At 41.1% G+C, this 26,375-nt stretch overlaps 1 protein-coding gene across 2 annotated transcripts in view; it reads left to right on the top strand.

Moving 5' to 3' along the window:
* Positions 1–1,837: 1,837 nt before the first annotated feature.
* The window catches only part of CAV1 (caveolin 1), a 35,551-nt gene continuing 11,013 nt past the window's right edge, over positions 1,838–26,375 (top strand). Inside the window, exons 1-2 of one of the 2 annotated variants that reach the window (XM_025929725.2) lie at positions 1,838–1,995; positions 3,430–3,594. In XM_025929725.2, coding sequence (XP_025785510.1) covers positions 1,966–1,995; positions 3,430–3,594 — 195 coding nt within the window. In that variant the 5' untranslated portion in view covers positions 1,838–1,965. Of the gene's footprint in view, positions 1,996–2,571; positions 2,711–3,429; positions 3,595–26,375 lie in introns of those variants that run through there. The other variant, XM_086691906.1, reaches the window with a different exon arrangement.

The following is a 26,375-nucleotide window of genomic DNA, read 5'->3' as shown; positions in this document are numbered from 1 at the left end:
AGTTTGTGGTTTTTCCTCTCATTAGGAATTCATTCTGGCATTGACAACGCTTCAGTGATCATTATGATTCCGTGTGCTGCTGTTGATTTGACTTCGCCTTGGATTTCCCTCCGGTGAGTGCTAGTTAAGCATTCACTCACAGGCCTCCCCGGAAAGTCCATTCCTTGCTGGAATGCAGGACACACTCTCTCCCAGTTCCTGTTGGCTTTTTTTCACAGTCAAGATTACTCATCACAGCTGAGGACTGAATAACAATAGATGGGAAAGGGTTTCCACATTTTTCCATAGAACATAACCACAACTGCTTTGCAACCAACACTTACGAAGGAAGAGTTAGATGAACAGCAGTTTTTCAGCAATCATTAGAGGTAGACTGGGCACCACACAACACATTGACGCTGACACCACTCTTTCCTAGCATATCATGTTTGTTAACACACAATTTGTTCAAAGAATTTAGAAATGGAATTTGGCAGAAATATAACGTTTAAAATCCCAATTTTTTAGGAGATCATCAGTATTCTAATAATTACTAGCCAGCAAAATCAAAGTCATGCCAACATTTGTGATATTTGTCCTGACATGTAATTAAATAAATTTTTTTTAATTATATTGTTTTTTTTTGCTATCAACAATAGCCTGTCCTTTATACTTTCTTTTATATTTTTGTATCTTCTCTCCATCTAGACAATTAACTCTAAGGGTTCCATCTTCTATTCCTCTTCCTCCCCCTCCTTTTGTGCCCCCACCTGTATGTACAGACTGCCTTTATTTTTAATGTAACCTGTGCCCCTTCAGGTTATTCTCAGCTTTTTTATTTCAAGCCATAATTTTACTTTTGATTGTATATGGAACCTTAGTTAAAATGTCCTTTCTGAATAGCGAATATCTTGACTCATGATAGCTCAAATGTAAAATGACTGCTTATTGTTTAATTCTTATGTTGCTTTATAATAAAGAAAGCAGCCCCAGATTCAGGAAGAGATAGAGCATTTTAATTGCTAACAATTTTTTAAACTTCTACTCAAACAGTAGAAAAACCAAGTCTCCTGTAACTCACAGCCAAGTACATTAGAAAAAACTCCTCTATGATAAACTTGCAGCCCAGTTAAATATTTCTACAATTGTAAATGTTTTATGTTATTTTGTAAATACGGCATAACGTGTTGGCATAAATTTCCTTTGTTCCAAAAAGAACAGTAAACTTCAACATTTTCATTTATTTCAAAGCATTTGGGAGAATTTCAGAAGTGGTTTGGGAAATATTAAATTCTACATGCCTGCTTCTCCAAGTTTCCATCCACACCGACTAGATGTAAAGGATTGTCACCAAAAGCACACCACACACACGCGCCCACACAAATTCCTTCCTTGTGTTTAGACGAAATGCACCTAAAGGTCCCGGGCCATTTTTCATCTCTTCCTCTGTGGAACAGGGAGATAGCTGTGTCTTGATCAGAGATGGAACGTGGGCGATGGGAAGAACCGGCTCAGAACAGAGCAGAAATCTTTCTGAAGCTCTGGTGCCCATACTGGGCATCTCTGCTTGTGCGCCGTGTCCCTGCACTCCCCACCCCTTCAGGGATGATGCACTGCAAAAACATTCGCTCTCCGCAGGACGCCTCTCAGTGGTTCATAACTGGGAAAATCTTGCCCCAGGTTTAAAATATCTGCCCAAGCAACTCAGAGCGGGTGAAACGCTTTTTCATTGCTCTTTCCTCCCTGCGGGCGCTCCCCACCCTCCGCTGCCAGAACCTTGGGGATGTGCCTAGACCCGGCGCAGCGCAAGTCCCGGCCAACCGCGAGCAGAACAAACCCTTGGCCGGCGGCCAGGAGGCTCCCTCCCAGCCACCGCCCCCCGCCAGCGCCTTTTTTTCCCCCATACAATACAAGATCTTCCTTCCTCAGTTCCCTTAAATAACAGCCCAGGGAAATCTCAGAGCCTTCATCCAGCCACGGGCCAGCATGTCTGGGGGCAAATACGTAGACTCCGAGGTAGGCTTGGGTGGGTGCGCGCCGGGCCCTGGAGAGCACAAGAAGTGTCTCCTTCTGCTATCTTCCACTCCAAATATTCCGACTGCTTTTCTTGCCCCAGCCCTCTCTTGACTTTAGAACACTCCTCTCGCGCTGGCACCTCTGAGGAATGGGCCTGGGCGGGGAGCTGAAGAGAAGGCAGGAATGTTTTAGATTTTCCTATCGAGAAAGGGGACCTGGGCCTCCCAAACTAGAGAGAGGAGGAAAAGAGGGCGGGGGTCCTGAAATTAGGTCTGCTTGCCGGACCGAGGACGTATTTCTAGGTGGGTCCGGGGTGCTGCTTTATTTCGGGACTCCCACCGTCCAATCCCTGACTGCTGGGAGGCGGCGAGCTGGAACGCAGGGTGGGAAGTCATTCACCCGCAATCCTGGGGACGGTCCCCGCGACTCCCCGCCAGGCACCTGGACCGGTTGGCCGGAACGGCAGAGTCATGTTTGCACTTTCCAAAGCTCTTGGGCCACCTCAAGAACTCTTCCTGCATCTTGGCGCCTGGAGGGGGTGTTTGGAGAAGGATGGAGCTCTACTCTCCCCAACTACCACCACCAGGTCCAACTACCCTCCTGCGCTCGGGCTCCGCCCGAGTGTGGAGACCTCGTTTTCCCAAACAGGGCCGCCGCTCAGCCACCGGCCGGCAGCCTAGGAGTGACCTGAGGGTGGGTCGAGGGCGCAGTGCAGGTGAGATACCATTGTTCTAGGGAGTTTAGGGGGGTTGACACATGGCTTGGCCCAGAGATGGGGGCTTTCGGGCTGTGACCACTACGAGGGCGGGGAGAGCAGTGTAGGGACAAAGAGCGCAGAGGGAGATTGGGGGGTGGGGCGCGAACAGGTGCGAGGGATATGCGACCTGGAAGCAACAAAAATGGGGACAGCCCATTTTTGGGTCGAGGGTGTTCAACCTGGATCTGAAAGATAAACTGGAAGAGCTTACTGAGAGGAGGAATGGGGGAGGGGAAAATGGAGCAGGTGAAGCACTCGGGGCGAGCGTGGCGTGGCGGAAAGAGTGGCTGGACAGACGTCAGAGATCGGATCCCCTCGCCTGCTGGGGTCTCCGCGGGGTACCGCGGGGTACCTCCGGCAGGGCGCGCGCTGGGCGGGGGCCTGGGCTGACTGCGCCGCGGGGTTTGCCCTGACCCCTGGCGGCGGGCGGGGGAGACAGGAGCTCCCTGCCTGGTACGGAGGGGTGTGGTGTCCTCTGCTCGATCCTCTTAAAAAGCTAGCGGCGCCAAGGAGTTTACTGTGCGCTGAGCCACCGCTGCCGAAGCGGTTAGTTCGATTTTGAGCCTCGAGGTTTGCTCCGCCGCCAGCCTGACTTCTGATCACTTGTTTTCCTTTTTGAAATTTTCTTCCCATTGCCCGGACCACCCTCCCCCCTCCTGGCCGTCTGCCCTCCGCAGGGACATCTCTACACTGTTCCCATCCGGGAACAGGGCAATATCTACAAGCCCAACAACAAGGCCATGGCAGAAGAGATTAACGAGAAGCAAGTGTACGACGCGCACACGAAGGAGATCGACTTGGTCAACCGCGATCCCAAGCATCTCAATGACGACGTTGTCAAGGTAAGGTGAGGCGGCCACCGTATAAAGGACGCCCCCCCCCCACCCCACCCCCACCCCTGAGACGCTGTCGGGGTTGGGACAGCTCTCTTCTGGCAAGCAGGCTGTGCATCCTTCTGTACCTTTGCCACACATATCGTTTTCTGGGCTTGATGTGTGGGAGCTCCAGCAGTTTTCAGAAATGTCACATATCCCCTCCCCCCTCCTGCTGGTTAGTTCAGCCGGAATGTAGCTAATGGAGTTTCATATAACTGCACTTTTCCTACAACTGCACTTTTCTCCTGGCAAATGAACCTCTGGATCTCTGCAACAGATTGACCCACACTCCTTGGGAGGGTGGGACAGTTGCCCTGCAGGTCACCCTCTGTCTATTCCCAGGCTTAACGTCTAGTGAAGGGTGGTGCCCTATTGCACATAGAATTAAAGCAGTAAGGTCACTGCATAAGGTCTTGTGCCAAGATGAGAACCGGAATGCAGAGTGGGCAGATTATCGTAGCTCCAATCAAGATATTTTCTTGAAAATAATACAGTGGGTAAAAATGCTTCAGACTAAGTACAAGTAATACATATAGTACATATTATATATAATAGGATATAATATTATACATATGAAAGGTATTTTAACTGGAAAGGTATTGTACTCATGCACAATCAAGCTAATTTACACAACAGAAAATAATGTGTACTTCTTGATTTCTCCCATAGACACCTCTAGTTAGGTATATAAAATTGTTTCTTCAGTGACTACCTGAGTCAGCCTTCCCTCAGCTAATGGGACACTCAGGTTGGAGTTCCTTTGTATACTTTCAGAATGTTTTTAGTGATTTAAAAAAAAAGTTAATTGAAGGAGTTATTGGCCAAACTTAGATTTCAATCAGTGGTCAGTTTTTGATTATCATTATATTATTCAACTTCGACCCTTTTAGCAAATCAAGTCAGAGAAATTTATTGTCTGAACCCATCTGGATTGGGAAATCATGGGTCTAAGCCATTCTTGGCAGAGAGTTTTCTTTGAGGGGTGGGGAAGGCCAAGGAAAATCCTGGCCTGAAAGATTACAGTGTGAAGACCCAATTCTGCATAACCCAGAACAGCCAATGGGGCAGATGAGTGATTTCCACGTACCCAGCCTTCTATCTGTGGATGGGAGGAGCTAGAGTTCAGAAACTGTTCACATTTATGAATAATATATTTCAGAAAGGGAAACAATTTAACCTGTAACTGGAAGGAAAATGTAACTGTCAGAACTGACTCTCTCGGCTTGCTGATGGAGGAAAAAGGAAAACTGGAGCATTAGCGGGTTTTTCTACTAGCCAGATTATGGAATATTTAAAAGCAGCAGCAATAACAAGAGTAGTTTATAAACTGGAAATTAAAGTTGATAAAAACTACTTACTAGAAGCATTACTTCAAAGGGGCAAGGGGGGCGGGGCAGGGCATTTTTCTTTTTTGCCAGTCTCCTGTAGCTTTGGATGAGAAGAGATGCCAGGAAAAGAGGCAGATTTCAGAAAGGGCCAGCTTCATTGGAGCCTCCCTGTTGTTCCACCATAGTGTGAGTGGGGTTCCTGGAGCAAGCAAGCCTCCCAGGATGAGTCAGAGAGGCCAGCAGTGTGGATGTGGGTCTCTACACATAGCATGACTAAGCTGAGAAAGAAAGGCCCCACTGGGAAAAGAGACTTCAACACAGATGGAAAAAAGGCATAACAGGCTTAGAGGAAATAGCAGTTTACAGAATAGCATTTCAAAGAGCAAGTGTGGGGATCCTCATATTAAAAAAAAAAAAATTAAAAGGAAGAGTTACAGCAAGCTCCTGCTGGCCTAGAGAAAGCAAACCCCTCCCATTTGCTCCTATGAGCAAAACAAGACAGTTAGACAGAAAAATCCACCTTGGGAAGATTTTGGAGACCAGCTGCTTGGTCAAGAGAGGACTTCAGAGAATGCTCTACAAAGAGAGACCCAAGCTACAAGTACAAATTTTGCTCAAAGAGTGCTGTCTGCCAGTAGAGATGGGAAGGGTGGCCTATATTCTATGGAGACTCCTATTTTATAAGTGTTTTTCTTTGAGTCCAAGCACAGACATGATGACAGAAAGAGGGATGATTCTCTCCAATGTACATGGCAGTAAATAATAAATTTCCCTAAATTTTCCTTTTGATGACACAGACTTCTTAAAATAACAAAATCATCCCGAGTTCTGTGAATGCACAGTAGCTTAAAACTTCATGTGATAATAGAAGAAACAGTGGTCAGGATACCAAATCAGGTAAGGAAAGGCCTGTTTGAAAGGCAAGCAGCTCCATAAAAGCTGCCTCTGCTGAGTCTGTCTTCTCTAGCCTCTTGTGGCTCTTTCAATTTCAATTTCAAATAATTAACATTAAATAAAATTTAAAATTCAGTTCCTCAGTCACACTAGCCACAATCTGAGTTCTCAGTATATGAGGTTACTGGCTCCTGTATTAGCACAGGTACAGAACATTTCCATCATCATGTAAATTGCTTTTGGACAGCGCCAGACTAGTTCCCTGCACTTTTAAAAGTCTCTTATACCAAGTTTAGAAAAATAACTCTAGAAGGAGAAGAAATGAAACACTGATGTACAGTGTGAGGAACAGTATGGTTCATCTGCACAGTGTCCTTTCAGTCTCATAAAACAGCTACTTAGGGAGGAAAAGAAAACTCAGAAGCTGGGTATGCCATGAATTTATATTTCAAGAGGGTAGAGTATTATCACCTATTCCACTAGTGATAATGACATAAATTGGTCTCTACAATTCATTCCAATAAAATTAGTTTATCTCACTAAAGGTTTGCTATACTATGAGATATCTGTATAGACATCTGTCCAAAAATAGTAGGCTATGAATGCTTTTTAAAATTTCTTCTGATTAAAGTGATCACAACTTCGGACCCTCATTCTCTCTCTGAGATTACTGTCTTTTTTTTATGTTCACATTTTCATTTGTATGTTTACTATGCACTTATTTGTAACTTCTATATAAATAACATGGGTTCAGATATCATATTAGCCATCAATCAATTCCTTTGTTAAATTCATCATATGCTAGACTACACACTGTGTTACATACTACAAAGGATAATTCCCAAAATAAGTCCTAACAATCACAAGGATTACAGTTAGTGAGACAAGATGTAAATAGATAAAATGTTTAAAAAAATACACACACACCATATCACAATAGTAAGTCACTGCCAAATGGTAACTAATGGGTCCTTTTTGCTTTGACTGCCAGGAAACATATAGCTAGATTTTAAGTTTCATTAACCCATGTTACTTACTCTTTCCCACATATGGTTTTGTATTTTCACTTTCTTTTTTAAGACAGGATATTTTATGTGGTGTCTACTATAAAACTTCTCATCATCATTTTGGAAATAGATCAAATATATAATGTAATAAGTCAAAAGTAAGTATTATTGAATATTGAATAATAAAAAGGTTTTTAAAAAGTGAATGGTATTATCTTGATCTTGCTAATCAAACAATGTAGATGTATATCAGATTATCACATTGTACACGTTGAATACATTCAATTATACTTGTCAATTATTCTTCAATAAAGTTTTTAAAAAAGTGAACGATATTGATGTTAAGTGTTAGGGAGACCTTCCTGTGGATAGCACAACAGGGTGAGGGAAGGGAGACGGATTATAGTTTAATAGAGAAGAGCACAAAAGAGTGCAATCTGAGTTGGATCACAAAGGACAAATAGAATGCAAATAGCAGGGAAAAGCACAGGAGGGCGTTCTAAATAAACCAGGCAGAGATGGGAATGTCTCATATAGGGCATGATGGAAGGTTTAGTAGCCCGTTTTGATCGGAATTAGAGAGTTCATGTGGCAGAATGGTACGTCATAAAGATGAGCCAGATGATCATGGCCAGACGGCAGAGTCCTTTATTCAGCACTCATGATAACTTTGGACTTTATCATCTCAGCAGTGAGAAGGCAAGAAGACTTCAAGTTTGAGTATGACATGGTGAGGGTGGGCTTTCTGGAAGATGACTAGTTAAACTATACTATGTAAGGAAAGGTAGACAGTCTGGATGAGCAGAGAACTGTTAAGAGGTAATTGTATTATGGTCTAGACATGAAATGAGAAAGACGGTATGCAGTGGCACTGGAGATAAAAAGCACAAAATGACAGAATTTTATAATTGGAAGAGAACATAATGGTTACCAGCCTAACTTCCAATTATTTAAGGGAAATTTAAATAAGGAAGTTTAAAATTTTATCCATGTTTTCAAATGATTACTGTCCAAAACAGATATTTTGAAATATAAGGAAGGATAGACAAGATTATGTGATTCTTATAGACTATTGCTTTGAGGGAAGGAATGAATTGAGACAATTCTGAGATTAGTTCTGAGAAAAATCAGAACATATGAGAGAAGAACTTGGTTGGAAAATAAAAATATGCATTTGTAACTTTCTATCCTAAAACTTGAATGTAATAATTATTAAATATTTTCAGACACAAAATTTTCTTTGGAAGTCAAAAAAAAGTCATACACATGGTAATCAGACCGGTTTTGATTTCAAAATGACGTCCTAATGCCTCCCTGATCCCTTTCAGCTAGAAAGCAATCTAGAGCCATTGACAATTAATCTCAATATAAAGGTCATTTTTAATTCTCTGTTTATTTGATATACATATAATCAAAGCATAAAACTTAAAAGATCAGATGGTCTCAAAGGACTCAGTACCCTATTAATATTTTCTTCTGTTGGAGTCGGTTTTGTTGGTTTATTTGTGTAGGAGATAGCCTCACAAGAAGGTGATACACATGCCACATAGGATGAGATCATGCATGGAATTCAGAATCTCCAGCTTGTAAAGGAGCATTATGGTCATTTTTGGTGGGAAATTATTCTCACATCACTGAATAAAGAATAATACTAAGTTGGGGGTTATTATTCATTCATAAGCATCTGAAAACACAACTTTAGCCAACAATGATATACGTTTTAAATGTTTATTAAAAGAAAGTCTTTTTCTTCTCCATCTCCTGTCATCAAAAGACACTGAAAGATTAACTCAAATTTGGTTTGGTTATGAAATTTCATAAAACTTATTAAAATTTAGACAAGATACACCAAATGTCTTTGAATTATGAAAAAGTTCATGGTGTGGCTTATTCTTCCAATTAACAACAGCATTGGCTACATTTTAAAAGGGCTTAAAGTAAGAACAGCTGCAATAGTAAACAGCATCTGGAAAGTCCAGTAATTTGAAAAACCACCTGCTTATGCATCCTGCCCACTCAAGTCCATAAAATAACAGACATTTTCATATTCTGAGTGAAACTGCTTTAATTTGCCCTACTTTTCAACATAAGTTCTCTATGATGAAACAGAGAATTGGCCCCTGCAAGAACAGGGCTGCGCGCACTGATCTGTGGGGTTCTGGACCCTTTCATGATACTCCTGGCTTGGTTTGTGTGAGGAAAGGGCAAGGGTGCTGTTTTCATACAAAGGTGATTTATGCCAAGAAACACTCTTTTTTCTTCCACACTCTGGATCTTATATATATTATCTGCTTTACAGTACCCTAAAGCCATAGAGAAAGAGATTTGCTTACTATACTTCTTTTAAAAGAAGTTTCTTAAAAAAAGAAGCCCCCAGCCCCAAGATAAATGCCTGGTGTATAGGTACTCAGAGGCACCTTGATAGAGTGGAAAGAGTATTGTGCCAAGATAAGAAAAAATATTTTTGCAACTTTTGTAACTTTCTTCTCTAAAACTTGAATGTAATCATTCTTAAATATGCACAGACACAAAATTCTTTTCCTTTAACAGTCAAGGGAAAGCATACACATAGTAATCAGATCAGTTTTGGTTTCACCATAATGGCCTAAAACTTTCATGATCTCTTTCAGTTCGAAAGTATCTAGTCCCATTAGTGGAAGACTGGACACCAAGGAAGAAGTAAAGAATGGTGGGGCCAACAGTAGTCCCTGAGAATTGGGCTTATAAATAGGAATCAAACTTGTTTGGCTAATAAAAGCTAATAAACACCAGCCCTAAAAATATTTTGGGCAAGCTATTTTGTTTCTATGCTTCAATTTCTCTAAGTATAAAGAAAAGAATGAGAATCATTCTCATATAATAGCATTCCCTCAAACAGTCATCTACCTTTAAGTAAATAATTATTACGTACTATGCCAGTGGCTACCATATGGAGCAAGATAGATAGGAGCACTACTCACAGAGTATAAAGCTATTTCCTTGCCTCTATATAGTTTACTTTGCAAACTTTTGCTGGAATTTCTTTAACAAATTCTACTGTCGTTAAAACTTTATAACCTTCAGGGCTTAGTTCAAAAAATGACTCATTTATAATGCCTCAAATTGTTCCTGAGCCAGTAAACAAGGCATGGGCAAAATAAGGAACATATATATTTTTAAACAATTTGCCTCTGTTTCTGTCCTATTTAAAATGTAATTAAATTATGGAAAATATTTCTGTTCTTTCATATTCTCTCTTCCAGCATTGGCTCTCAACTTCTAATATTCCTATTGAATCCTTAAAATTTTCAGCTCTTTAAGAACCTTATAGCCTCTTTACAAACCCAAGAGGGTTATAAAAATGTGGCTAGGCATCAGAATCACCAAAGGAATTTTTTTAAAATATAGGTGCCCGGGGAGGCTGGGTGGCTGTCGGCTGAGCGTCCGACTTCAGCTCAGGTCATGATCTCATGGTTTGTGAGTTCGAACCCTGCATGGGGCTCTGTGCTGACAGCTCAGAGCCTGGAGCCTGTTTCGGATTCTGTGTTTCCCTTTCTCTCTGTCCCTCCCCCACTTGTGCTCGCGCTCTCTGTCTCTCTCTCTCTCAAAAAATAAATATTTAAAAATTTTTTAAAAAATACAGGTGTCTGACCTTACTATAGATCGATTAAGTTAGAATATCTAGAGTTGGAGCCTAAGGATCTATATTTTTCAAAATTCCCTATATGATTTTCACAATGTAACTACATTTTGTATAGGTTTAGAAAGTTTGGCTTAAAGACATACACCATGGATGGCTCTATCCTAAGAAAATAGAGGACTATATAGTAACACTGTATAATTCTAGATATTCTCCCTTCCAGAAGAATATTTGAGGATTAGGCTAGCTTAAACCTACCAGAGAGTTTTGAAACACCATGAAAGGCTCCCAAATCTACTTTGCTCAATGATTCTCCATCCCTTGAGGCCACTTGGGTTTATAGCCAACCATAAACTTAGCACTGCAGGGTGACCTAGGAGTGGGTAGCCACAGGCTCTAGTTTGTCCCATTCAGACCAGTTGGTAGTGATCAGCCCCAAGTAACTATTGGTCTCTTAATATGGCCCTTAATAGTGCCATAATAGGCCTTAATAGATATGGCCTCTTAATAGTGCCCCTTCCACATTCAGAAGTGTCATAGCTTAAGAGATAAATTATATGGTCACAGATGGATTGGCAATGGCCTATAGCTGATTCCTATAACTTGGATTACACTGGAAATCCCTACACACACTAATTTTTAGCAGAATGGGCAAAATTTCCACACGCCAGGCATGACATGCCTTTCTTTCCAGCTGACCCCTTCCTGCCCTTCATCGCAACCATCAAGCTGCACTGTAACTTGAAGGAGGAGCTCTTAAGTGCCAATCTACTCTACTGTCAGCCTTTAGTTTCTCTCCCTGCAACAGGGAGAGAAAACAGGGTTAATGAAACTGACATCCTTCCATCACATATTTTGTCAATTCCTCTGTCAAGGATTAAAATGTTTAAAATAGTTTTAACTATTTTTCAGTTAGTCCAGGAAACATAAAATGGCATGCTTTTCACATGAACCATTGTTTAGGGTTGGGGGAAGTGTTTTTAATTTTGTCTTAAAGGAAATCTGCATGATCCATGTACTGTGCAACTACCAGGGGAATTCTTTGATAGAACGGATTTACACCTGCACAGAATACATACTTCCTGCCTCTCATGGGAACTATGTTGATGTTTCAGATATAAAATACATCTTGTTTTCTTTTATTGAACCTTGAAAAGATGTCTTCTTGTTGGTCATTATTTCATGGCAGGGGAAATACATATTCCTAAAGGCACAACCAAGCTTCCTCTTCAGCTACTGTCAGCTGTTTAGGTAATTAAGAGCCAGGCATTTTTAATTTGGAGGAGGCTTAAATAAATTTGATGTTGTGTATATGTGCTTAATATTCTATCTTACAGCAATTTAAAAGTAAAACTTTTAAAGCTGTATTCAATATATAAACCTTTCCTGAGCCCAGCAAGGACATTACAGTAAAAATGGACATTGATAGAGTCTATGTAAAAAGATAAATTGTGTCTAGAGCTTGCATTGGATCATCTCCTATTTGTTGCAGGTATCAAACACAATTACATCTTCTCACTTACAATGAGTAACTGGAAAAGATGCTGATATAGGGACCCAAGTAGTTGAGAAAGTGTAAGACTGGGAAAAAAAGAAGCAAAGAGAGAGAAAAAAAGAAGGCCCCTTCTCCCCATCTTGCCATCCACTCTGTGCTAGAATGAGCTTTGCACATGCCAACTCCAGTAGCCCCATGTCCATTTCTTTCTTTGCACAATGCTGCCATGTCTGATGACACAGTCAGTGGGGCGAAAGCAAGGGACACAACCAATACCCAGATCAGCAGGGTCTTCTGTGCCCAGCCAAGGCATTTGTCCCTTTATAAGCCACAGCAATCCACCAAGGCATTATTAGGCCACGAAGCGAACTGATGAGATATGACCTTTACTAATAAAAAGGGCTAAATTCAAGCAGTGGGGCCATCCAAAGGGTGCCAGATGTGCAGGCAAGAGTCAAACAGGAGATGGGATGCTTCTGCCAACATTCCTACACACTAGCTCAGTGGCACAGATTACTTACTCCTCCAATGACCCTTTGAGGTAGGGACTATTATTATTATCACCATTATATTCCCTTTGCAGATAAGGAAGCTCAGGCTTATTCATTTACTCAGAATTACATAGGTAAGAAGTGGTTGAGTCAGAGTTTGAACCTAGACAGTGAGATTCTAGAGCTCAGGTTCTTAACCATTGTACTCCATCCAGTGCCTCTCTCTCTCTCTCCAGCAATAGATCATAGTCCAAGCAGACAGTCATGTCACCACAGTGCAGAAAGAGATGACTGTGTTCTCAGAGTAGGTGGACAGCATTTGGCAAGGGGGATTCCAGAAGTCCTCTGAGTTGGGAGTGACAGGCCTGTAGTCCTAAGGTCAGACTCTAGATGCTGGCAGGTGGGTTGGGGAAGGAGGGAAAAGGACCAATGTGAAGACTAATGTAAGACCCCAGACCTCAAGAAATCTAGATGCTGGGTGAGTTCCCAATAAGACAGGGAGGGTCAAGTCCCAAAGACCAGAATTGGGGTACAAAGTGGGGATGTGGTCTCAGTGACTAAAGAGTAATACATGCCCAGAACCAGACAAGATGCAGTGCTGGCTTGTGCTCAATCACCTGGGTCTTTAAAGCATCCTGATTGCCCAGGTTGGCCAAAGTGCCTGGGGTGTGGCTGGTCCTACCTGGATGTGTGGGGAGGAGGAGCAGATGTGAGAGAATGAGGCACGTCCTGACAGGCACTTTCAATTTAACAGCTTTATTTAAGGTTCTCAATTTGCCTATTCGATTTTCTAGACGTTTGTGCTGTTACAGTAAAACGTTGTGAAAACAGAAAACAGTTGAGAAAAACCTTAGTTTTATGCTAGTAGGAGAAATGCCTCTTTAATCCTGAAAGTAGTTTCTCTGAGACTTCCTCCCTAGTAATTATGTATTTGTTCTCAAAAACAAATGCCAGAAGTAAGGAACAGACTTAATAAGGCATTTTACAAGGCACCATTAATCTCTCAGAAGAACAATGGGAATGTTTTATCAATCATGGCTCACTGTTGGCCTTTTCTATATGATTAGCAGTAATAAAATATAGCTGGAAATGGGTATACCAAAATATGTCAAGGAAATGGAATTGCATTCATTGTAGATCACCAATTATTTTGGTTAGGTCAACAGATCTCTTCCTTACTTGATCCTGAGCACCATGCTTTTTAATAGGGAGAGAAATTGCCCAAAATAGTTAATAATCACCATTTCACCGAACTATTTTAAGTAAACACCTCCATTACTGTAGTTATAGAGGTGAGAATGAGAGTCATTCTCAGATAATGTACTCCGTTAGAAAGGCCATTTAACAAATATTTAAGAAGCATGCACTCCAAACCAGGCACAAAGCATGTCCTGAGTCCTTCCTCACCAGAGTCTTCCTGACAGAACCACAGCCTTCTGCCAGGGCTCATCTGAGACATGGGCGCCTCTGTTAGCTTTTGCTGACCAATCTCATAGGAATTGGTTATCTCTTTTCTTCGCTTCCACCACATTTTGTTTTTATCTCTATTTTGGTATACATCAAAGCCTTCTAAGTATTCTGCTTCTCTATCCCCATGTCCTCCCCACCTTCCCTTTCCACTGCATGCCTGAGTCCTTCAGAGCTGGACAGTGACCCCCTGGTGGCCCCAGAACTGTGGCTGCTCAGTGCCCACCCCAGGGCCCCACACTGAGTCTGCCATCAGAAAATGGATGTCAAGTTGTCTGCTGAAATTCTTCTTTAAGTAACTGAATGTCTCCTGCAAGTGAAAGGACAACAGGATTACATTATTGAGTGTCTTCCTTTGCCCCTTTCTCTATGGCAGCCACATTTTAAACCTTCTAAGAAAAAACATATCCAGATAATAAAGAAATCCAAAAATATCAACTCTATTTACTAAAGTAAAGAGAAAACATGTTCTGTGTATATGTTTATTATTAAAAATTTTATTTTTGTCTCCAGTTTGAGGAGGACACAAATGCATCTCTCCTGAGCCTTCAGTGAGCAGGCTATGGCACCTGGATGGTCTCCCAGGGCCCAGGGGATAAGGATAATCTCCTAAGTTTCTGGCACATAGGGCAGGCAAATTCCCAGAATGCCAAGAGATGCCATTATTGATGTTTGACGTTGCCCACTGGGGCCAGAAGACTGACAGTTGGATATTGGGACACATGAGAAATCCCTTACAAAGAAGGGGGTAAGAACTCCCTGTCAGACCACCCATATGCCTCTGGACAATGGCAAACATCAGAGGAATGACTAAGTCAGGAGACAGCTCTGAAGAAAAATTCAAACCTTCCACACCTGAAGGAGCCAAAAGCTTTGAGAAACCCAAGCTTCTTTTTCCTTCTCTTTGGCTTTATTACTTCTAGATCTTAAGTACATAGAGCTCTGAGATTTTACTAACTGGTAGGTGGTAACCATTAATCCACTATTCCAACAGCATAGAAGTTTCTTTGTACCTCAGAGGTCCTCTCTCATAGGTCTCAGGTTTAAGAAGGAGAAGGAGGAGAAAGAGAAGAAAGAGAAGGAGGAGAAGAAAAATGGACCAATACATATAGATGTCTCTAGAAAGGATCAGACATCATTCATTTCATTGTTGATGTCTGTCCCAAATGAAAAGAAGTTAGCTCCTTTTCCATCCTTTCTCTCATCTCCTGTGAGAAGAAGTGGATTTACTGCAATATGTATAAAAGTAAGACTTTTTGGTTTGACTCCAGTTTCCCTATCAACAAGCTAAGTATAGGAGATCAGGATCTTATTTAGTTAAGAATAGATAGGACTAGAAAGTAGCCATCAAAAAAAGGGTGATGATGTGTAATGAGAATTTTAGGTGTGACTGGTATCTAACATACAGCCAAGACCACAGCCCTACCTAGCACATTTAATATTTTATCAATGACTGGAATGAATAAGAGGACTCACAACTTACAAATGACACCAATTACAATGACCTTGTTAATATCTGTGATTAATATCAAAGTGGTTGTGACAAATTATAAGTGGCCCATAAATATAGGGCCTATATTTATGGCCCTATTAAGATAAAGGCCTATACAAAGTGAGATAATGATAAATGACTAGAAATAAAACGTATAGATATTAAGTAGGAAACAATTTATAAAAATTTTATAAAAATTTATAAAAAATAAGGTAAATTTATGAAAAATAAGAAAATACCAGGAAAAGGTTGTCATTTCTGTGGAAATTTGATGTGGAAAACCGAGATGCTTGGTGAGCATAATGGATATGGAAACCCTTTGTTATAATTCCACAGTCTATAAGGGACCAAGATCTCCAGGGTGATAATCACTATTGTAAATGTGCCCTTAAATGAATCCACAATGCTCCATTCCCCTTGGGCAATAGGGGATGCAAGCTAGTCTACCAGTTGTTCATAAACACTAAACATCTCAGTAATATAATGATACTTTAAAGGAAGTATAATAGATGGAATCAAATGGACAATGCAATCAGAAGAAATGTCACCTACAAGATTCTCTACTTCATTTGCTATTTGTCAGACTTATTAAAAATGTGTTCTGTTTTGATCTTATGAGGGAGGTAGAGATGCTAGAAAGATCCCACAGAAGAGCAAAAGGAAGGAGATAAGGGATGAAGAGAAACCTCCAGGTATGGCTCAGAAGGGACTTCTTTGTCTGGACAATTTTTTAGAAGAGTTGGAAGGGAACATGGAATGACAGCTGCCTTTAGGTATTGCCAGGTTATTATGAGACCAATCACCATTCAGGACAAGGAAAAGGGAGGAAGGGATGTACACTTTAAAAAAAAAAGTGTTAGGTTTCCTGGGAGAAGAAATTTCAAGTAATAAGAGGGGTTAATCCCAGGAATGTGTCACAGAGGTTGTTTTATAATAGTTGTGTGTTAAATTCCTTACTTGTCTATGTAACTTGTCTATGTAACTGCTATGTAACTGCTCAAATTCCTCTACCTCTGCAATTACAAATAGATGTATAACAGCATTGACACACAGTCTCATAATTAAGCACTGGCATACATATGAGCACTTTTCCTCTATTCCAGCAGGATACCTGGTTTGTTTGAGGGCAAAGAGGAGTTGGTACGGCATTGTTTTAAACAGTGGTTGGGAATGCATGTGGTAAACATCTGAAAGTAGAACACTGAAAAATGCATGCATTGTATGTACCAAAAGGTCAGTATGAAATATTATCTCTATGGCAAGCCTGCCCATCCACTCCCACCTACACATTGCATATTCAAACAATTTCACAGTTTGTATAAACCCCTATTGTGATTTAAACTCACTAGACAGTATGGCTTCTGCAAAGGGGTGGCTGTTTTGTGACTTTAGACCACATGATTTAGGCATAAATCATCGGGGGAACATCTCAAAATACTGTTGTATCCCATCCCCAGAAATTCTAACTGAACTAATTTATGATGGGGCCCAGGCCTATGTATTGTTATTTGGTTTTTTTTTTCTTATTGTTGTTTTTTGTTTTTTGTTTTTCTGAAAGCTTTCCAGGTTAGGCTAATGTACAGCCAGATTTGAGTCTGGTTTAGAGTCTGAATTTCTTAATAATAAAATTATGTGCCATTATAAAACTTTCAGGACCATAAGGGCCACCATGGGGAAATTATTCCTTCTCAGGGTCTTCATTTTGGGGAATCCTTAGCATTTTTATTGGAGTATGATATTGTCTCTCAAATTCCTATTACAAAAAATACTTTCTGGAACTGTAGTATAGCAACTGTAGAAGACAGACTTTGTATGTGGGATAAATCTCGTGTCACTCATGTAATCCAGTCCTGTTGCTTCCCTTTTCTTTTGCTCATTCTTTCTATTCTCCCCAAGAGGAATATCATCTGGTTACAGTGTCATCCCCATTCCCCTTTTTCTACATGGTTCACGGCTCAGGCATACTAAGAATGGAGCTAACAACATGCACTGATTTTTCTTCTACTGGTACAGAGGCCACAGGAAGCTTCACTGGACCTAGCAACAGGCAGGTCTCTGTCGTTTCTCTAGTGCCTGGCACAGAGAAGAGAGAAGTGCTTTACTGATGCCAATTCCTCCTCAGAGCAGATGGGGAAACTGAGCCTCAGAAAAAGTCTGAATTCTACCCTTTCTTGGACACTGACCTCAAGTGTTGCCTTGAGGCTTAGAAAGGTCACTTGGGCCCTCTGGACAGCAGTTTCTTCACCTATAGCAATCAATAAGAGACTAGATGGTCCCTAAGTTGCTTTCATTTCTAAAATTCTATGATCCGGTTGACCAGTATTCATAAGAGTGGAAGCCTGTAAAGGTATATGAAGTCCATTCAGAAAGAATGGTGGAAGACTCCTCATCAATACTACTTTTATTACTTTCTTCCTAGATTTTACCAATCGTGATTCTCATTCTTAATATTCAGGCTGTGGGATTCAGTTAAATCATCTTTGAAGTACTGAGCTAACGACAGATGACATGCTGAATAAACTACCAATAAATATTTGGTACTAAAGAGATGAGGAGCTGGAGTTCATTTTCCCTTCTCATCTGTGCTCAGAACTGTGGTCTTCCCTTTTATTGTCCTTGCCTCAAAACTGTCTGCTTGTATCCCAAGATAGACCAGAAAATCAGTTCCAAAGTAGATTACAAACTTTCAGTAATCTTTTTTTGTAACCAGTTTATTCCTCTTCATTCACTTAACAGATTACACCCTTACTTACAACTTTAGAGCAATGGTCTTAAAAAAGTCTGACTAAATAAAAAATGCTCAGACTTTCTGAGTGCTGACAGTTGTCAAATTCACCTAGCCCATGTGGCCACATTTCTGAAGTTCTTTTAACAGCCCATCTGAGAGCAATAGAATCAGATGATTAAGAGCTATGCAGCAGAAGCACTATTACTTTGAGTCCGATTTTCCCGTTAGCCAGCTATAATTTATTTCTCTCTGATCCATATAAAGTTTCAAATTTAGGGCCCTGTATGATTTTAATCCTATCACTTAGCACCCAACCTGTACGATGCCAAAACTAAACATGAATTCAGACCACCTGAACCTTCTTCAGGAACTAATCAACTCCCTAAGCAAAGCTATGTCTAAATCCATAAGTTTGAACCCAAATTTCATGAGACGCAAAAATTGAATTAATCTGAGTTTGCTGTTATTAATCACCTTTGATCACTCTTTCACCAAAATTACTAAGACTGTGTTAGAATAACTTAATGCGATCAATAAATGCAATTACTAACCCTTGGATGGGATAATAACATATTCAGAACTTCTTTCCTAAAGGACATTTTATCAGTTTGGTGCTCTTGTAAATAGAAGAGAGAGAAATATAGCTAAGCAAATGGCAGCATTAACTAATTCATTCATTTATTCAGCAAATATTAATTTAGTACCTAATATATTCCAGGGAGGTGAGAGCCTGAGTGGCTTAGTCAAGTGTCTGACTCTTGATTTCAGCTCAGGTCATGATCTCACAGTCCTGAGACAGAGCCCTGAGTCAGGCTCTATTCTGGGCATGAAATCTGCTTAAGATTCTCTCTCTCTCTCTCTCTCTCTCTCTCTCCCTCTCCCTCTGCCCTGCTTGTGCTCTCTCTCTCTCTCTCTCCTTCCCTCCCACACACGTGCATGCGTGCGTGCACACGCGCACACACACACACCAAACTATATTTCAGGGAGGTTATAGTCTAGTAGCAGAAATAATCTCTCTCTAGCTCTTACCCTCTCTCCCTCTCTCTTTCTCAAACACACACTCACTCAATCAAACCATTAAATAAGTGTCAGAAAGGCTGGATGATAAAACATCCAGGTGAGAAAAGGGGTGGGGACCAGAAAGAAGTCTTTGAAGAAAGAACATTTAGATTAATACATGAAAACTCCAAGCTAGCCAGGTGAAGAGTGATGGAAGGAGAGTTCCAAGCAAAACTAACAGGAGGTAGGAAGGCCCTAAAACAGGGAAGGACTCGGGTCATTGTCCTGAAAGAAATTACTCAAAATTCCAGTCTAAATTCAAATTATTACTGATTTGGGGAGGAGCAAGAAAGAAAATTCCTCTGTCACCTTAATAATAAGGTGGTGCACCACAGAAGGACATCACCCCTCTCTGGTAATGATTCCTGAATAAGCTTGAGCAGCCAGAGGTCATCTCTATTTTATTTGCACTGCCCCCTTCTCAATGACTCATAACCAGCTATGTTTCTTTGTTTTACTTATTCCATCCTCAAAAGTAGGTGTTTCATAAATACTGAACAAATGAATGAATGAATGAATGAATGAATCAATCAATCAACTCGTAAGGCCATAGTACTATAAACCAAAAGTACCTGCAATAAATATACAAGCATTCTAGGCTATAAATATTTCTAAAGTTCAGGTCCTAGCTCATCGTATCAAATTATGATTTTCTAGAGCAGTAGTTTTCAACCAGGGATACTTTTGCTCTCCCTCCTAAGGGATATTTGGCAGTGTCTGGAGTTATTTTCAATTGTCACAGTTTAGGGGGTACTACTGGCATCTATTGGGTGGAGGATAGGGATACTGATAATCATTCTACAGTGCACAGGACAGTACCCCTACTTTCACCCCACAACAAAGAATTATCCAGCCCAAAATGCCAACAGTGCTCAGATGGAGAAACCTTGTGGTAGAAGTTAGGGTCTGTGTCTTGAGAACCACATAATGGCTGTGATTATCCTTGCTTAGACCTGACAAGAACTCTAGTTTAGATCCTTTTCCTTACTTGCCTAGCAATGTTCAAACCTGCAGAGATTTATTTCATTAATTTTCTATTTGTTTAATAAACAGACTCTAAGCACTGGAGGGGAAAATATTCCAGCAGTGAGGTAAGATGAATGCTATTAGTAACCCTAGTTGACTTAACTGAATGGTAGGAAATAACTCCCACCATCAGGAAGTGAATTGTAGAAACTGAAAAGAAGTTAAGAGGGTTGGAAATGCTCTGGTTCAAACAAATGTCTATGCAGACCAATCGGTAGTTTGAAAATGGTGAAGACATTTCCGTTTCTTGTGTCTTTGTTAGAATGGAAAGAGCTTTTATTTTCTTTAGTGTGGTAATCATTCATATTTGTCCCATGACACACCCAGAAGTTTAAAGAATAACAAACTCCCAAGTGTAAACATAGAATTTCGTGAGCAAGTGAGGCCTCTAGATGAATCCTTATAAATGCTGTTTGGAGGTAGAATAAGATTTCCATGCATTAAGCAATGCAGGACTTTTCTATTAAGAGAACTTCCAATACTTCCAAGGGCTGAAGTTATTTCTCCTCAAGGATGACAAACAAGAATCCCCGAAGGCACCACTCCTTCCTGTTCAAGTTCACTGCTTCAGTCAATTCTCCTATCACTAGCCCTTACATGGCCTATTTTTACTCTGTTCACTTGTTCCATATCACCTGTTTGGTGACACTCAACATCAGCAAGTGCCACCAAATCGATATCAGAATACTGAAGATTTAAATAAGGAATCAAAAGATATGCAGTCTGCTTTGTACCGAACCATCTGCAACTAAGCACTTTTTGTGATCATAAATATGTGAGGCCATGTTGACAGAAGAGATGGTTCAGGTTCCTAAAGAAGGTTCAGAGCCAGCTCGTCACAGGTACACTAAATATAGTTTTACATTTCTATCTGGGATCCCCAGAAAAAGAGGGTGGGCAACCTACTCCAGGAAGCATGAAAATGCTTTGGAACCTGGAAATCATCATGGAGGATAGTTTTCAGGAATTTGAAAGGAATGTATATTCATTTCTTAGGGTTATCTTAACAACAATCCCACACAGAGTGGCTTAAAACAATAGAAGTTTATAGTCTCATGGTTCTGGAGGCTAGATGTCCAAAATCAAGATGTCACCAGGGCCATGTTCCTCCTGAAACCTGTATGGGAATCCTTTGTCTCTTCCTAGTTTCTGGTGATTTGCTGGCAATGTTTGGCATTCCTTGGCTTGCAGCTGCATAACTCCAATCACATGGCCTTCTCCCTGTTTGTCTTTTCATTACCATCTTCTTATAAGGATGCCAGCCATATTGGATGAAGGGCCCACCCTACTCCAGTATGACCTCATCCTAATTACATCTGCAAGACCTTGTCTCCAAATATGGTCACATTCTGAGGTACTAAGGATTAGGATTTCAACATGTCTTTTTGAGGAGGACACAATTCAATGCATAACAAGATGCAAACTAGGAATGTATATTTTTGTTATCAGAACAGAGAAATTTAACTTAAAATTTTAAAGTGTAATACAAACCCTAGGGTAATTCTTACTTCCTCCTAAGAAGAGCAAAAGATGGAGAAACCTGTTGGTTACCTTCAAATGACTGAAAAAGAAGAAGGCAAAAAAGAATTAATCCAAAGCAAAGGGAGTCCCATTACTTGGTGTTGGTGCCACCTTCTGACAAATCCAGGAGCTCAGTCAGCTGGGGCATCATCTTCTCCAGGATATATTTGGTTGCTGTGTGCCTCATGTTTATAATAAACTCCAGAAGGCTGATGCACTTGATAGAGATGAGTGATGCACTTTGATAGAGATGGCTTAATCCTTCTTGTTTGCATAATGGCAGGATGCAAAATAAGCACTCACCTGCCTGAAACGATTTCAGGAATGCCAAGAGTTCTCCTTTTCCAAAATATCTCCTCCATTCTCCCAACACTGTTACTGAAATCCCTGACATTTCCCCACTTCTCCTGGTTGGGATTCTTGGACCAGAAGCTCCTGATGTAGCACTGACCATTGCCCCCAGGCACTGTCCCAAACATTTTGCATAAGTTAAGTCATTTAGTACACAGAACAATCCTATGAAGTAAGTACTATTTGACCTCCAATTTACAGATGAGAAACTAAGAGAGAGAGGCTTAGAGCTTATGTAAGATAACATAGCAGAGTTGAGATTCAAACCTAGCTTTCATGCTATGAACCAGGGGAGGGGACAATATTGCCTCTCAAAAGTAGGGAGCAACACAGTAACTAATCTCTTATCATGCCCACTCAGAACTGTCAGATTTCTCAGACACTCAGGTAGGGAATGAAGTAGGGAATGAAGCCTAAGGCAGCTTTTGTTTCTCAAAGTATCTTCCCCAGACCCTTTGCATTAAAATAGGGGAGGGAGGGGCGCCTGGGTGGCGCAGTCGGTTAAGCGTCCGACTTCAGCCAGGTCACGATCTCGCGGTCCGTGAGTTCGAGCCCCGCGTCAGGCTCTGGGCTGATGGCTCGGAGCCTGGAGCCTGTTTCCGATTCCGTGTCTCCCTCTCTCTCTGCCCCTCCCCCGTTCATGCTCTGTCTCTCTCTGTCCCAAAAATAAATAAACGTTGAAAAAAAAAAAAATTATAAAAAAAAAATAAAAAAATAAAATAAAATAGGGGAGGGAGTACAGATACCTGGACCCTACCCTCAAACCCACCAATCTAGGATCTCAGGGCCCAGGCATCTGCATTTTAACAAACATCACCCAGAAACTTCTTGAGTGTACTAATGTTGGACAACTGGCCCTACAGGAATGGAATAAGATACCATCTTATGGTAAACATGGAAAAGCCAGAGAGAGATGACAAGACAATGGGGACCCTGGTGACCAGTGGTTAGTCAAATGACCCAAGGGTCCTGGGTATAAAGGAGCTTGGTTGCTGGGGAGTGAGGGTAACCTCACTTAGCATGGAGGTTTGACAGCAGAAGGACAACCACATCCTCTGGCTTGGATCAGATGCCCTGTCCTGATGAAAATGGCGATTTGCTGAGTCAGAGAAGCATTCTGTATCAGTTTGGATGGGAAGCATGGGTATAGGGAAAGGAGAGTAACCAGACATGTGGACTCAGAAATTCCTATGTGACTCCACTTGAATGAGCAGTATTGCATAAACAAAATGAGAATTTTGATGTGGGGCTGAGGAGAATGGTATGATGAATTGAATGAGGATCCTGAGAGACAAGTCTTGTATTTGATCCAGTCAATGATTACAACCTCTCTGAGGCTCAGTCTCATAGTCTGTAAAATAGGGAAAATAACTCCTGCCTTGCAGCTAGCTCCTCACATACAGGATGTGATATGAACCCAGAGGCATATAGTGCTATATAATGTAAGTTATTGCTATTCCAAGGCCTCTGTAAAAGTCTGCTGCCTCAGAATATACAGTTGACCCTCGAACAACATAGGGGCTAACAGTGCCCACACCCTGTGCAGTCAAAAATCCACAAACAACTTTTTTTAAAGTTTACTTATTTTGAAAGACAGAGAGAGAGAGAGAGAGAGAGAGAGGGAGAGAGAATGTGCTAGAGCAGGTGAGGAGCAGAGAGTGAGGGAGAAAGAATCCCAAGCAGGCTCCATGCTGTCAATGCAGAGCTTGACGCAGGCATTGAGATCATGACCTGAGTCAAAACCAAGAGTCAGATGCTTAACTGACTGAGCCACCCAGGTGCCCCTGAAAATCCATATATAACTTTTGACTCCCCCAGAACTTAACTACTAATAGCCTAATGTTGACCGGAAGCTTTACTGATAACAGGAATAATTAACACATGTTGATTGTAATATGTATTATGTACCATATTCTTAAAATAAAGTAAGCTAGAGAAATAGAAAATGTTATCAAGAAAATCATACAGAAAACACATTTATAGTGTGGTACTGTGTTTACCCAAAAAAATCTGTGTAAGTGGACCCAATAGTTCAAACCTAGGTTATTCAAGGGTCAACTGATTCTGCCACCCTAATACTCTGCCTTTCTCTATATATTTTCCTACATTCCTGCTAAGAAAGTAAACAGAGTCCCTTAAATGCATTCTGAAGTACAAATTAGTTGTAGGCCTCCTTTCCTGAACTGGGGACACACAAACACACATACATGCAACAGGAATTCATTGGGAAAAGAACAAATTCACTCCCTCACTATCCATTCCCCACTGGGGTGCTCTGCTGGTCCCCTGCAGGGCTGGGCCTAGTTGCTATTCCTGTTTCCACCTTTGCTTTCTCTTGGTGACTCCTCCTCACCATACTTCAGTGCACACCCCCTGCGTTTGGGCCATGTTTACAGAATTGTAGTTATTCAGATCATTGGGACAAAACCCAACCAAGCAAAGATATGTTTTAATCAACATTTTCTAAATCATTTTTCCTTAAAGATGAAGACTTCAGAGCTTGGATTGCCCCTTTCCATGGTGCCCAAGCCACCTAAATGATAACCACTTCATTTTGATCAAAATGGTCATGGCAATATAGGGTTGTGGTAAATAAGAACATCATTTTGAACAAAATGAGATACCAAAACAATAGATAAATAAAAGCGCACTTGTGATATCAGGTAAAGAATTCATAGGAGATAATATGATGGTTAGTGAAACGTTATATATGCCTACATCCTTTCGATGAACATTTATAACTCCTTTAAAATAGTATACTTACTGAAGAAATGTTTATTTGATAATTGTGGGTGCATAGTACTACTAGGTATCATGGAAGATATCAAGCTGAATGCAACAGACACAGACCTCCCTTAAGTCCTGGTTTGGTCCAGTCACTTATTAGTTAAATGACCTCTTCTTAGTGGGAATATAAAAGATTTTTTTTCCATTCTTATTATAAAGATAACCTAGGATTTCACAACTTTTTGAATGGAAGCAGATGAGTGAAATAGGGCACTCATGTGAAATGTCATTATTCTGAGGCCTCTCCAGTGTCTGGAAAGCAACAAGGGGGAGGTCAGTCCAAAGGGAGAGACCCAAAGGTCCCAACTGGCGGCCCAGGTCAGGGACTGCAGATCTCCTCCAAATTCCTCCCCTTGCACCCACACCATCTCCTCTTGTTCACAGAAGTAGGCAAATACCCCCCTTACCATCTTCCAGCTTGAAACCGCGATTAATAATGCAACCCTCTTCTTCCCTCTCCAGGAGGCAATCCTTTGTTTTCTGTAAGGTCAAGTTGCCTAGTACCTACCACCCCAAGGCAGCTCAAAATACATCAGTGTTCCACCCCAGATTTACATTTTTCTTAGGGCTGTGTGTGGACTCTCTGGGAATCCAAATAATCGCAGGCATTAACAGAACCCAGGCTGCCTATTTTCAGTTGAGGCTGCAAGAACACTGTAGCCTTTTCCCTCAGTGGTGCCAGTTTGGCCCAGTGAACACATGGGTATTTGCCCTTGCCCCTGAGAAAACACATGGGCATTAGGGCAAAGTTCCTACATTCTGGTAACATTTAATTGTGCTAGTCCTCAACCCTCTCTACACCCACACATTCATGCACATGTATTCCATCAACTTCAAAGGCTGCTCAACATGTTGGAAATATACATGAGAACAGTGAAGTGAGCTTGCAATCAGTCTAAACCTACTTTCTGTGTGACTGGGTTTGGTACATACGTTCGGATTTTAGAAGTACGTATTTGATTTTTTAAATGTACTTTTGTTTATACTGGGTTTAGCATCATGAAAATAAATCAGGATTTCTATTGCCAGTTAGAGTGTTTTTCATAATAAATAAGTCATTCATCCTTGTCCAATAATACATATTTATAGGATTAAATTAGGAAAAGCTTTCAAAGAGCATTTCCATTCATTATCCACTGACTTCCATGTGCCATCCAGCAGGAGCTCCCAAAGAGAAGCAGAAAGCAAACTAGGACTTCACGGCATGGAGGGGAAAGAGTAGCACGAACAAAAAGGAGATATCACTAAATCCAAAGGGGCAGGGCGTAACTCTGGTTTAGTCTTTTGCGTGAGAAAAGACGAGAAAGCTTGTTAAAAATCAGACTCCGCAGGCCCCACAGGAGAGAATCTGATTTGAGAATGAAATGGGACCTGAGCGCCTTTTAAAGAAGCACTCTCCCCCAGTTGATTGATTCCTTTGCTACATGGCCCCTGCTAAGAACTCCTTGGAATTGGGGATCCCTGAGTAGTTCACTCACAAGTA

The sequence above is a fragment of the Puma concolor genome, chromosome A2, assembly GCF_028749965.1.
Source record: "Puma concolor isolate L17-30 chromosome A2, mPumCon1.1.hap2, whole genome shotgun sequence".
Classification (NCBI taxonomy): Eukaryota; Metazoa; Chordata; class Mammalia; order Carnivora; family Felidae; genus Puma; species Puma concolor.
This window is presented reverse-complemented; position numbering and strand designations above follow the sequence as displayed.